The 13,121-nt window shown below is 37.2% G+C and overlaps 2 protein-coding genes across 2 annotated transcripts; both read right to left on the bottom strand.

Annotated features, from left to right (window-relative positions):
- Nucleotides 1–763: 763 nt before the first annotated feature.
- LOC133852149 (uncharacterized) lies at nt 764–4,176 on the bottom strand. The gene is made up of 2 exons (XM_062288831.1): nt 3,135–4,176; nt 764–1,633 (listed from the first exon to the last, which is right to left on the bottom strand). The coding sequence occupies exons 1-2, from the start codon at nt 4,044–4,046 to the stop codon at nt 875–877; spliced, it is 1,671 nt and encodes a 556-aa protein (XP_062144815.1). The 5' UTR covers nt 4,047–4,176; the 3' UTR covers nt 764–874.
- A 7,732-nt stretch (nt 4,177–11,908) lies between these two features.
- Nucleotides 11,909–12,740, bottom strand: LOC133851900 (uncharacterized protein At5g65660). Its single transcript, XM_062288525.1, has 2 exons — nt 12,413–12,740; nt 11,909–12,288 (listed from the first exon to the last, which is right to left on the bottom strand). The coding sequence occupies exons 1-2, from the start codon at nt 12,638–12,640 to the stop codon at nt 12,118–12,120; spliced, it is 399 nt and encodes a 132-aa protein (XP_062144509.1). The 5' UTR covers nt 12,641–12,740; the 3' UTR covers nt 11,909–12,117.
- Between the last annotated feature and the right edge of the window lie 381 nt (nt 12,741–13,121).

The raw sequence follows: 13,121 nt of genomic DNA, 5'->3' as shown, positions 1-13,121 counted from the left end.
TCTCAAACCACTATCAAGCCACCATCCAAACAAACAAGGAAAGTGTTCTACTTCCCAAATTTTCATCCCCAAAAATACTTCTCAAATAATGTGTCATCATCCCATGAAATGGTGACACATTTTTAAAAATAGTAAATCTTATCTATGATTGATACATCATTAGGAATTTTACTTTTGAAAAAAAAAAAAATGGTAAGTATAGCACTTCTCAAAAGGATGAAACCATCAAAGTGAATGTATTTCACACTTATGCTAACAAAAAAACAAAAGAATAAGAAAAAAGAAGGAAAACTTCACAAAACCCTTTTGAATTCTCACTTGATTTAAACTTATCCCCTAAAGTTCACAAATTCTCTATTTAAACCATCGTACTTCTAATTTTTTATAATGTCCGCCATCTGTTTGGGTTTTACATTAAATCTAATAGCAAAATGGGGCAAAATGACCTATATGCCCCTGAAACTTTTATAAAATTTCAAATGTAACGTTAATTTCAAATTAAAAATTGAAAAGAGGAAAACAAGAAATGAGGGTATTTTGGTCATTTTCAATGCATCCATTATGATTTAACAGAAAATCCTAACAAAAATGAAAACATTGCAAAAAATAAGAAGTTCGATGATTTAAATTGAGAGTTTTCAAATTGATAGTTTTTTAACTTTATGGGGTTTGTTCAAATCGACCCGAATTTCAATGAGGTTTTCTAAAGTTTTCAAAAAAAAAAAAGTCTCCAAAAATGGGTTAATGATATATATTATACAGGACTCAAAGTCAGCAGCCGCATATGCCATATGGCAGCTTCAATTAGCATTTAGCAATATGAAGAAAATTACATCTCAATTTGATCTTGAAAACTTTCAGTGAAGCAAAGGGACTAAATTCCATCATCACTATCATCATGATCATTGCTGTCAACGCCATCATCATCGTTAAAATCAGAGTTGCTCAGGGCATTGGCCTGCAAAAGTTGATACTGACTGATAACACATCTCGCTTCAGATTCCAGCGCATTCTTTGCTGCTTTAACCACATCAATCTTCTGAACATGATCTTTTGTATCCTCTTTAACAACGAAGGATTTTTCTGCCCGTGCTGATGCCACTCTTCTTTTGGCTTCCCTACAATGCAATTGGTCAATATACTTCTCATGTAAGACCCTATTTTTTACCTGCTTCAGTACTGGGGGGCTAACAAGAGACGTCAGAGACGAGCCACTAAATCTTGAAAGGGATTTTTTACGGCTTGAAGAAGATCTCTCACGGGGCTTCTGAAGAAATCCTTGTTCTTCCTGCAACCGCTTTGGGGTGGAAAGTATAACACCCGGCTGAAAAGCTTGGGCAGATGGATCCATATTTGGTTCAAGTACTGAAAATAGATCCGCTTCATATTCTTGGTCCACATGATTATGCTTTTGTAACAAGTGTCTCACTGTTTTCTGTGCAAGATGAGTCCTCTGTTTCTTGCATCTCAACATTTTAATCCTTGGCTTAAGCAATCTACTTGCGGAAAGTGAAACATGTTGAAGGGGAGAAGACTTTGCTTTCTTAGACCTTGATCGAGGCCGAGGTTGAAGGGGGGTTAAATTTTCAGAGTGAACTTTATCAAAGCACTCCTGTTTAGACTTTCCAGGCACCTGTGATTGATATTTGTATGTATAAGTTCACCATTGATAAAACTGAATAAAGCATTGCAGGTAGAAGCTAACTCCACAGATAAAACTGACTGTGATTAACATTTTCTAATATATGAACTTTGTGAACGTGTTATAGACAAACATTTTCCAATAAGAAAGCATCTTTATAACTCCTTCAAAGGCCATCATTTCTCTTCCAAGATCGTAACTGGTTATTTGGAGTAAGTTCTTCAGAGGAAATGTCGAGTTCTTTGATAATCTTTAGTGCTTTTCCCAAGTTTACGTCCTTTTCCCAAAGTATACTTCCCTCATTCATATGATAATGTTAAGTGCTAGAATTTCAAGATCGTAACGGGATTATTTGGAGTAGGTTGGTTCTTCAGAGGAAATCTAGGCCTTACAACATGTTACAGTCCTAACGGTTAAGGGTTTAACCAAATTAGTATCTAACAGTCCTAGGGCTTAAGAATAAATGGTTAGACCCTAAACAATTTGTATCAGAGCAGGTACTACATCACAGGTTCAGTCACGGAGAGGGCGACTTATAAGCTAAATTAAAATATCTTGATATTATGTATGAGTATAGTATTAGGTGAGTAGAGGTTTTTGATCAACAAGTTCGTTGTTGTAAAGCCCAGGTTCCTTCTAAAGAACCTACCCCAAACAACCCCGTTACGCGCTAGATATTCGAGTAGAAAACAAAATGGTAGCATAGCTTGTCAGTAGACAGATGGATTCTATGAATGCCACCTTAGAGCGAATGATGAAAATAATTCGAATTGTATTGATGAGGCCCAGGTTCCTTCTAAAGAACTTACTCCAAACAACCCCGTTACAAGCTTGAAATTCGAGCAGGAAACAAATTGGAAGCATAGCTGGTTATGGCAGATCCACGCAATTGGAACAGCAGATGGATTCTATGAATGCCACCTTGGAGCGAATGATGAAAATAGTTCGAAGAAATGATTTGTGCAATCAATGCCCGCCTCTATCAGAAATGCAAAGAAAAAGAAAGAAAACCAGATGAAACAGAATTTGTTGGATTGAATGATTACATTCAATCCAACAAGTTCTGTTTCATCGGGTTTTCTTTCTTTTACTTTGCATTTCTGAAGATTACGAAGAAGGTCCATTCCAAGGGGCGAGGAATGTTATGTGCTCAGCCTAGTGATAAACTTAAGACTATAATTAATAATTCAATTAGGGATGGGTGATAAGATTAGGTGAAATAATTCGGGTAAGGGTAATTATCTTTTGAGTAAGGTAATTGTTTTATCTTGATAGGGCTTGTTAGTAGGATTAATTTGATAGTAAAAATCAGTAAAGGATCTGGAGATTTTTTTTTATCAACAAGTTCCTCGTGTGAGGCTCAAGTTCCCCATGAAGAACCTACCCCAAATAACCCCATTATGCGCTTGAAATTCGGGCATGTAACAGACGAGCAAACAGAACAAATAAACAAGATATTCCAAATTAGGGAATCAAAGGAACAACAAAATACCAGTTTGGAAACCTTCTTCCAGAAATGGGGTGTCGGCTTGGCAGCAAAATAAGCTCTCTGCAATGCCAATTCTTGTTCCTTTGTCCACCCCTTACTAAGCCCACTATCTTCCTCGTCTCGCTTTCTCTTCTTCTCCACCCCAATCTCCTTAGCCTTCCTCTCTTTTCCTTTCACCATAAACGCTTCAGGACCAATAGAACTCCCCTTTGTCTGTCTTTCACGTTTCCCCACAATGTATTCAGCTTTCCCAACATCTGTTAAATCCACTTTATCCGAAGACTTAGCGCTGCCACTCTTCTCGACATGTTTATCAACAACATTTCGCTGATTAGAAACCCTCTGGGATCGTCTAAGGCCTTCAACTCCCTCAATACTACAATTCGAACTTGGAGACTTGCTCGACCCAAAACTTAGACCTCCACTACTCAACCCAATGTCAGATTTCCTCGTCTTTTCGGAAACTTTCTCGGCGTAATCTGTACACTCCTCGACGAATTTTTGCTGATTAGAAAATCTCGGGGACCGTCTGAGACTCCGAGACCCCTCGACCCCATTGTTCAACCTTGGAGATCTTCTCGACCCAGAACATAAATTGGCGACATTTCTAGTCCCGATATCAGATTTGCTCGTTTTCTTTGAATCCTTTCCTGGGCAATCCTTTTTATCTTGCGCTGAGCTGAGAAGAGGACCAGGAGAGCGTGCCCTGTGGTTTTTGGACTTAGATTTGGGGGTTTTCCGATCTTCGGGTTCTGAGGTTGTATTCTTCGGGTGGAGTCTAGGGGACTTTCGTAGAGTGGTGTCTCTCTGTGGTTCTGTGGTGGTCTTATGGTTGAGAAATCTCTGAGATCTGCGGAGACTCTTGGGTTGCTCGATGCCAACGAAGGGGTTTCTCGTTGGCATTTTCACGAACATTTGGTGCTCTTGCAGCCTTTTTTCATAAGGAGCTTTCAGAGGGAAAATAGGCTATTCAAACTCGAAAGAGAAGTGGGCTTTTTTTTTTACACAAACCGAAAAGGCTAAGAAAACACTAAAAGAGCTTTCCTTGGGCCGTAACCCAACGGTAGTGGGCTATTTATTGAATTCAAATTTTCAAACCTTTTGTACTTTTACCCCTTTGAAAATACGTACTTTCACTTTGAAATACACACAATTTCCAATATCAGCCCTCATCTTCTCATGTATTAATATTTAGACCTCTTTGTACAAACTCTTGGTTGAAGACATCAAGTAGTCACAAATCAATCATATAATTATTACATCTAACACATACACGGCTATATTGTTGGAAATTAACTACGTAATTGACGGACTCATTGGCATAGCTTTATAGTCTATGTGATAAATATTTGTAGCAAGACATGCGATGATTCAGTTGGTCGCATCTGAACCTCGAATCAAGCACACAAGCAAAAAAAAATTCAAAGGTAAGTTTCGAGACTTGTCAAGGGTACCATTACCAACCGGCCAAGAGTACTTTCGATGCTTAAATTAATATGAGAATTTCTTTGACAGAAAAAGAGGAAAAGAGTATGATGAGCTATTGAGTACTGAGAGATTGAAAAAATTAAAAAATTGTACTTTTGAAAATAGTAATGTTATTTAGTAGATTAATTGTCATACAATTTGATAATGTGATTGTATAAATAAAGATTGATTTTCACTGCCGCACGATCTCAATTGAATTACGTTTGTATTTTGTAGATTGATTTTTTTTTTTTTTTTTTTTTTTTAAGATTTGTGTTTATTCACATGAACTCGAATAACGGGTTAAACGAGTTGTGTTGTGTTACATACTTATTTAAATAGGTCATGTTAAGGTTGAAGGGTCTAACCGACCCGTTTAACTAAACGAATCGTGTCAAGGATAAAGAGTTTGGTCCGTTTAACTAAATGAGTCCTGTCAAGGTTAACCCTGAATGAGTTGGCAAATCAAGTTAGTTGACACGAACTCAACACGCTAACCCAAATTGCTAACCTTATGATCAGGAGCTCGGAGGCATTGAGTAGGTAAACCTCACATCCCAAGCTATCAAAAGCATCCTAATCCCGACCACCTCTCTCATTCACAGCAGGAATTCCACTGAAAATTCCAAGATCCATCCTCCGCGGTCCGCAGTATAACCAGAATCTTATTCTCAGCAAAAGAACACAAAAAACAAAAACAAAAACAAAAAAAAACAAAGAAGCAGGATGTAGGTTGGAGTATTAACTGCAAGCGGATCCACTCATGCAACTTGACGAATGTTTTTATTTATCGATCCACATCGTAAAACATGATGAAAAGATGGCACTTATCTACCTAATTTTCTGATTGGCTCTCCCCCACCACTTGATCTTAAAACCATATCCTGAAGGGTCTCACACAATCGTAATAAATTAAGATATCCATTTGAGGTTTGGGTAGCATATTTGATGATTCCAGCCTTCCAGGGTTGATATCAACGACTCTTTAACTAATCCGCCATCTACATTATAATATTATATATGTGTTTTCTAAGATATATACCTTACTTTTTACGAGAGGATTTCCACTACAACCTTTCTTTATCGATGAAGTTGTTGATTGGTTTATTGTGCTTCCCATCATTATTAGCCCCTTGAAATTTATAGCCAAAACCTACTATCTCTAACTCTGATTAAGCTCAAAGCAATATTCTTTCCTTTTTAAGCTCTACTTCTATATATCCCCATTTGGTTTCTGTCACTTTGGTTAGATGTAGTTATGTATATAACCTTGCAAAATGATATATCAAGTTTTATAAACAAACTTAAGTCTCACTGATGTGTTGCTGGAGTTGGGTTAGGCTTTGGCTCATCTCGGTTTGAAGAAATTAAACGCTTGCTTGCTTTCTAGACTATCTAATTAGCCTCTCCTGTTGAAGTTCTAGCAGGTAGATGCTACTATGATCTCGATCAAGTAAAGAAACCACTTTGATCCTGTCTACCATTTTAGCTTAGTAATAATAATAAAAAGTTTTATAAACTGATTGGAATGAAGCATTGGATGCTGTCTTGGCTTGGATGCTAACAAAATCTTTGATGTTAGATTCTTATGCTTGCGAATTCTGATTGAGCAAATTAGCATCATGTGATGGAATAACGCACCCGGGCACACCATTTTGGGAACAATATATTATAAGAAACAAAAAAATCTAATTTCGATCCTTTCATATTCTTTGGTGACTAATGTTAGAATATATTTTAAATATATTTTGAATATAATATTATTGATTTATATTTTTTTCTATAAGTCGATTTAAGTTTACTTATATAGGTTGACTTATTCAACTATAAATAGGGACCTATGTATTCTAAACAATTAATTTAGTGAACACAATGTAGTCCTTTGCGCTTTACCCTGTGAACATAAGTCGTAGACGGAACCACGTAAATATTTTGTCTCTTTTCTCTCGCTTGCTTTCGATATTATTCTACTTCTATACTATTTTAGATTTATACACAAATCTCAACATGGTATCAGAACCATGTTGAGGAAGAAAACCATGGATCCAGGATCGAAAACTACTGATCTACCGGACTGCTACCATCACACGCCCCGTGGAGCTACCACGCGCCTCCATGTGCCATCTCTACTTACTACATGTGCCAAGGCTCACCTATCCGGCTTATGTGCGTCACACTGGATCCCAACCCACGATTCCACCTGCACCTCTGATACACGGGATCACAACCCGCGAGTTCACCTGCATACGCCACATTGGATCACAACCCTGAGGTTCTACTATCCTTTTGATGTACTCACCCACACCATATCATATCCGTCAACCAAGCTTACAAGCTTAGAGTGCTCTTGCATGCACTAGATTCAAACCCGTCCAATGGGTTTCAAAGAAAAAAAAAAAAAAAGGAGCGGTCTAAATAGACCAATTCACGCATGCCACCCGCCAACCCGATAACCGCCCAATTGGGCTCATCTGTTTTTTCTTCTTCTTGGCCCGCAGTCGGCCCCTAGTCGGTTCTTGGCCCACAGTGCCTACTGATAACTGCTCAATTGGGCTCATATTTTTTTCTTCTTCTTGGTCCGCAGTCGGCTCCTAGTTGGTTCTTGGCCCACAACGCCTACCAATAACCGCTCAATTGGACTCATCATTTTGTTTTCTTTTTTTGTTCATGGCCCGCAGTCGGCCCCTTTTTTGTTTTTGGCCCTTTGTTAGAAGTGAATCACTCCTTTTTCAGTTTTAGGCTCAAGTCAGCGTTTGTTAGTCTTCACCACCGGCTTCCGTTTTCTATTTTCAAACTCAAGCCTCCATAATTTTCCACCTTGAATTTGAGGGGGATGTTAGAATATATTCTGAATATAATATTATTTATTTATTTTTCCTAGTGTAGGTCGATTTGTGTTTCCTTGTATAAGACGATTTAAGTTTATTTATATAGGTCGACTTATTCAATTATAAATATGAACTTATGTATTGTAAACAATCAAGTTATTGAGCACAATGTAACACTTTGTTCTTTACTCTATGGTCATAGGTCATAGACCGAACCACGTAAATTCTCTATCTATTTTCTCTCTCTTGCTTCTACTATTATTCTGTTTTTATTATAATTTACATTTATACACAAATCTCAACAACTATAATTACTATGACCATATTTTACAGTCTCATCTATGTCTAATTTAATTCCACACTTGACCGGTCATTGCAAAAAACCCAATTGGTTTCTAGCTAGAATTGTCTGTTTTTGATTAAGGGTGGCAATTTTTATTCGTATGTCACGTTCGAGACATAGGTATAACACTGATTATATAAGTTAACTTTAATCCAACTCATTTAATTAGACGAGTTACATCTATTAATTTTGTATTGGATTCGTAAATCATGTAAAAAATTATCATCTATTTTTTAAAAAACTAAGAACAAAAAGACTTCATATACTAATTGATTCTCGATGATTGTGTTGATACTAGAAATGATGATGGAATTAAATCAACGACTCTATTATTTTTTTGCTAAATCATGCTCATCCCGCCATGATAAAGTGGCATTAGGACAAGGGTAAGAAATTTGTTGATTACGACATTGGTTTTTGGCACTACAAAGAATATGACTTTTAAAAACCCAAATGAATGCGACATCATCAGCCACTGTTGGGATAAGACCACTCTAGAACCCACTAAGAATTGTCTTGGAAAGGCTCGGTCCCCATGTGATTTTGGCGTAGAAGGGCCCCTTTATTTGGTTAACAAATCCTGCCCTCAAAGCAAACACATGGGCCAGGCTGCGTTTCTGCCACCATTTATGCTTTTTTTATTATTATTATTATTATTATTATTTTTGTAGATATTTATGCTTTTATTATTTTGGTGGGTGCAAACGGACAATAACGGAATGAGCTCAATTGAGAAAATTTACGACTCCGTACGTTAATTATTTTTTAATAAACAAATTAAACACAACAAATTTTTAGAAATATAAAAATAGTGTTCTTTTTAATATCACATCATTATTTTATTTTATTTTAAAAAAAAAAAAAATACATTAACAAATAGAACCATACTGGCACAGTCAGAAGGATTTGTCTCAGGTATTTGTAAAAAAAAATTAAAAAAAAATTCCTATAATTTTTTAAACAGTTTAGATTTATTTCCAACATAAAATGGGTCGGAAATCGGAATCAAATTAAACGAAGAAGATCACCACCATTTGATTTTATTTACGATTAAAAAAATAATCCCCCCCCCCCCCCCCCCCCCACATGCATCCTAAATATCTTGCAATTTTGTCCATTGCAAGATATTTTTTCTCCACGTCATCGAATTGTCTAATAAGCATTCAAATCAACTTTTCCATCAAGACACTCTTGAAAACATGTGAGATGTTATTTGCAGACGTCGGACGGTGTCTAAAATTTGTGTAAATAACACGTCTCTGAAAAATATTGAAGAAGAAAATTTACTATTAAATTTATCAGACTCACACGTCGGGTCGTACAGATTGAATGATATATATATATATAAAATAAATAAAAGATGTGTAAAAGAATGATAAGCCTTCAGCCACCCCCACATTAGCTGGTTTAGAGATGGCTTAACCAAGAACGAAGCCAAAAACTCTTACGAGCAGGCGCCAGAGGCAAAAAAAAAATTGTTAGTATGAGTCAATAGGCTTAATTTTTATTTATTACCTTATAATTTTATTTTTTTTACCTAAAATTTATTTTTCTTTTTTTGAATTGAAGGGGGGCCATAGCCTATACCGGCCCCCCCAATCCGTCCTTAGGCCCACCACTCCTTCTGACAAAATGGGTGGTCTGATCTGTTAAAAAGTATTGATTAAATGATTAAATTTACATCTTTCTATCAGTTTAAGTTTTTTGGATAAATAGTAATTTAACATGATATCAGAGCAAAGGTCATGAATTCGAACCACGTCTCATTTATCTCTCATTTCAATTAAATATTTTACGTGATTGGTATCACCTATTAAAAAAAAGTTTGAGCCCACAGAAAAGTGTTAAAGTATTAATTAAATGATTAAATGTAGCTTATTCTTAGCTACTAGATTAAGCTTAAGCTTTTAAGATAAGTTGTAATTTAACATGATTACCTCCAATGATTGGTTTGGAAAGAGAGGAACCAATCCTATGGTTAAAGATAATGGTTCAACCACTTCAACCGTTACCTCCTCTATCGTAAGTTATTTTTTCTTTTTTGTTTTTATATAGTGCTAAGATTTGGGTCGTCCATTAACATGAACGGTCCAAATAAAAGCTATTGCATGGATGTGGATGTAAATACCTTTATTATGTGCACAAGATCTCAATCCGAAGATCGGTGGCCTAATCTATCTTTGTTACGACTTACGAGGATAACAACCAAGAAAAGAAGACAAGAAGCCCAATCCTAGCACAATTTCTGCAATGAAAAAGAAAGCTAGAAAAATGTGTTTATTTCTTTTCATGTCGAGAATTAAGGAATGATGTTCATTTGACCGCCGTATGGACGAGGGATGAATGTTGCAAGTGTGGGACAATTCCGACGTGAGTGAATGAGAGGATATTTGTCACTATCAAACTGTTGATGGAAAGCAAAGTAAACCGGAAAAGTGATGTGTACTCGCAACGATCATGTAAAGAGTAAAACCTCCACTCATGGAAAAGAAGGTGGCTAGATTAGCAACAGTGAAGTTAGGACATGGGGAACCGGCGCCGGAACCAGGTGGGGGCCTGGAGAGGAGCATCATCATATCTCTGTTCGTGATCCTGTTGGGGCACCATTTTTCATGATATATCTTGTAAAATTCTCTTTTAATGTGTAAATCTCATTAAAGGCAAAACATCTTGTTGCAATAGGCAGAGCTAAAAATAATTAAATCACGAACACTCTCTAAACCCAAAACTTCAAACCCATCGTTATTCTGTTTGCCAGGGGAGGCCTCATGCCCCATTCCTTTCGGCTCTGATTTTTTTCCTTAAGTCTTTTTGGGTTAAGGTAGTTTTTGTTCTTCCATGGGTTTTTTAAGTGAAGGCTAGTGTCTCTCAGCCTTTAGGGCTTTAGAGTTTTGTCCCCTTAGTTAGATTCAGTGGTGATTGTGTCTCTCCAAGTCCTTTTGGACTATGCAGGTTTTTGTTTTTTTTAGTTACTTTGATTTCTGGTAGGAAGGAACTTTTGAGAGGTATTGAAGGGGAGCGGCCGCTCCGCTTGTATCGCTGGCAGTATGTTCTAACCGATCTTCAGTAGACCAGTCTTGAGGTCCAGATCTGTGCATTTATGTCGTTTTCTGCTAGACTCTAGCCTCCAACCTTATTTGATGTCGTTCTCTAGTCTAGTCGCCGCTTGCTACGGCCGTATTGACTGTTCGTGCTAGTTGCGTGGTCATCACGCGCCATGATGTTTGTCACCTTGAAACGCATGTGATGGGCACGCTCCATCCTTGTTGTCATGTTTGGTGGCGCCCGGAGGTCTATGATGAATGACTGCTATTGGGTGTCTTCTGAGGCATCGCACCATCTTCAGTGGCGGTTTTTTCTAACAGTAGCTCTGTTTGGGTGTTTCCTATTTCTGATAGGTTGCTCTGTGGTGTTTTTAACCTGATTATTGTTGTTTGGTTAGGTTTATTTGTAGCATCTATCTGTATTGATCTGAGCTTTTAATTCAATTTGGTTGTACACCGGTTTGTTGGTATCTTATGTGACCTTGTGTTGGTTATACTCCAGTTTGATTAGTGGAATGATTATCTTTCTTCAAAAAAAGAAAAGAAAAGGGAGAGCTAAAACTATTTTATTTGTTGCCAAAATGACATTCTTGAAAGGTGGCACACAAGATAACTAATTGGCTAATGACATTGTGCCTTTCCTTTCCTTCATGCAAGAGTAAATTTAGACTAGTACATTCTTATTCTAAAGGAGCAATAATGCCAGCCAAAACTCATTTGAAAGATTTGATATACTTTACCAACCATAATCATGAGCACAGCAAATATACTTGACTTCTAGCAATGCTTGCAACAAAAAGGTAATTTATTGCAGGATTGCCTAGATCTCTGGTGAAGACCAACTTTGATTTTTCAAAAACCCATTGTACTTACTGTCTTGTTCCTGAACACAGAGAGCATGATTGCCTTTTGTTTTTCTTTGTAATCGTTCCCCTGGAAAAACCAAAAACAGAGGACACTGTACTCTAGTATATCGAAAACAGAGAAGGCAACGCGCTGTATGTTGAAAAGAACTCCATTTTACTCGCAATATTGTCTATTTTGCTGACCATATATATATATATATATATTATCATATCAATTTGGCTACAAAAGTTAGAGGAAATTGAAATTCTTCAGCAACCAAGTTGGATAATTACAAAAATTACTGCAACACTCATATTGAATGAAATGGTAATTACTATTTACAGAATTACCTTTTCTAATGGGCTAATAATAATTAATCTACTCCTTACAAGGGAATTGAAAGTAAAAAATTTTGCTTCCAATCAGTGTCACATATACATGAAATGGTCACTTTTTAGCTAATACAAAGGAACTGCAATACGAGGTGGTGGCTTTGGCGGCTTTTGCACTTTCACAACGATGTTTTCTGGACGCGGAGGCTCGCATGGACACGGCAATGCTATGAACTTCGGAATCCGATCCCCGGGCATCAATACAGGCAAGCTTTGGCTATGGTTCTGCTTTAAATCCTGTTAAAAAGAACAATTACAAACCCAAACATGTTAAAATTTCTGGTTCTTCTTGGTTCATCAACTAGCAGTTCCATTTAAGAAAAAAAAAACAGTGAATTTTGCTGGGGAGGGGGAGAGATACCGTGCATGTGGGCTTAGATTTGGAGGGTGAAGCTTCGATGTCTGCCTCGTGATCCGGCTCTTCGGAGAAAGATTGACGGAGTGATCTGAACTTATCCCAGTGGTAGCAGCAGGAGAAGATTCCACTCAAGCTGAATATGATGATCAAGAGGAGGGCAGTACCGAGGGGGAACCCAAGCGACGGGCGAGATGCGTCGACGTGGGGTGGCGAAAGATCCTGGCTCTCCATCACTTGCGCTTGGTCTTGTTCCTTCTCTCATGTGTGTTTGGAGGAGGAAGAGAGGAGGAGGAAGAGGAAAGGTGATGAGGGAGTCTGGAGGAGAGTGAGGATTGTGTGAGAATTTATAATAAAAAAAAAATGTAGAGATGGGGGAGTGAGTAGTGTGTACGTGTAAAGGACGTCCGGGCCATGGTACGGAACAAGGATGTGACCCACGTGGTTGGTGCTTAGCAAAAGCAAAGCTTTCTTTTGCTTGTTTTCTTCGGGGGAATAAATAAAGAAAAAACAAAGAAGCCGAAATTAATAATAATAATAAAAAATTTAAAAGAAAAAAAGAAAAGAAAGAAGAAGATGGAAACAAAAGGCAGAGAAATGAGATGGATATTGAAAAATGCCCATTAGCTGGCACTTATAGAATTTCTAATGGCTTACCTACTTTTATCTTTAGGTTAAAATAGCTAAACAATTTACTAAAAAGTTTATCCATCTG

Source organism: Alnus glutinosa, chromosome 12 (genome assembly GCF_958979055.1).
Source record: "Alnus glutinosa chromosome 12, dhAlnGlut1.1, whole genome shotgun sequence".
Lineage (NCBI taxonomy): Eukaryota > Viridiplantae > Streptophyta > Magnoliopsida > Fagales > Betulaceae > Alnus > Alnus glutinosa.
Note: the sequence above shows the minus strand (reverse complement) of the source record. Positions and strands in the feature narration are given on the sequence as shown.

Coding starts and splice junctions, on each gene's coding strand:
- LOC133852149 (XM_062288831.1), bottom strand. CDS start 4,046: ATGTTCGTGAAAATGCCAACGAGAAACCCCTTCGTTGGCATCGAGCAA. Junction 1,634..3,134: donor GGAAGAAGGTTTCCAAACTG/GTATTTTGTTGT, acceptor TATCAATCACAG/GTGCCTGGAAAGTCTAAACA.
- LOC133851900 (XM_062288525.1), bottom strand. CDS start 12,640: ATGGAGAGCCAGGATCTTTCGCCACCCCACGTCGACGCATCTCGCCCG. Junction 12,289..12,412: donor AATCTAAGCCCACATGCACG/GTATCTCTCCCC, acceptor TCTTTTTAACAG/GATTTAAAGCAGAACCATAG.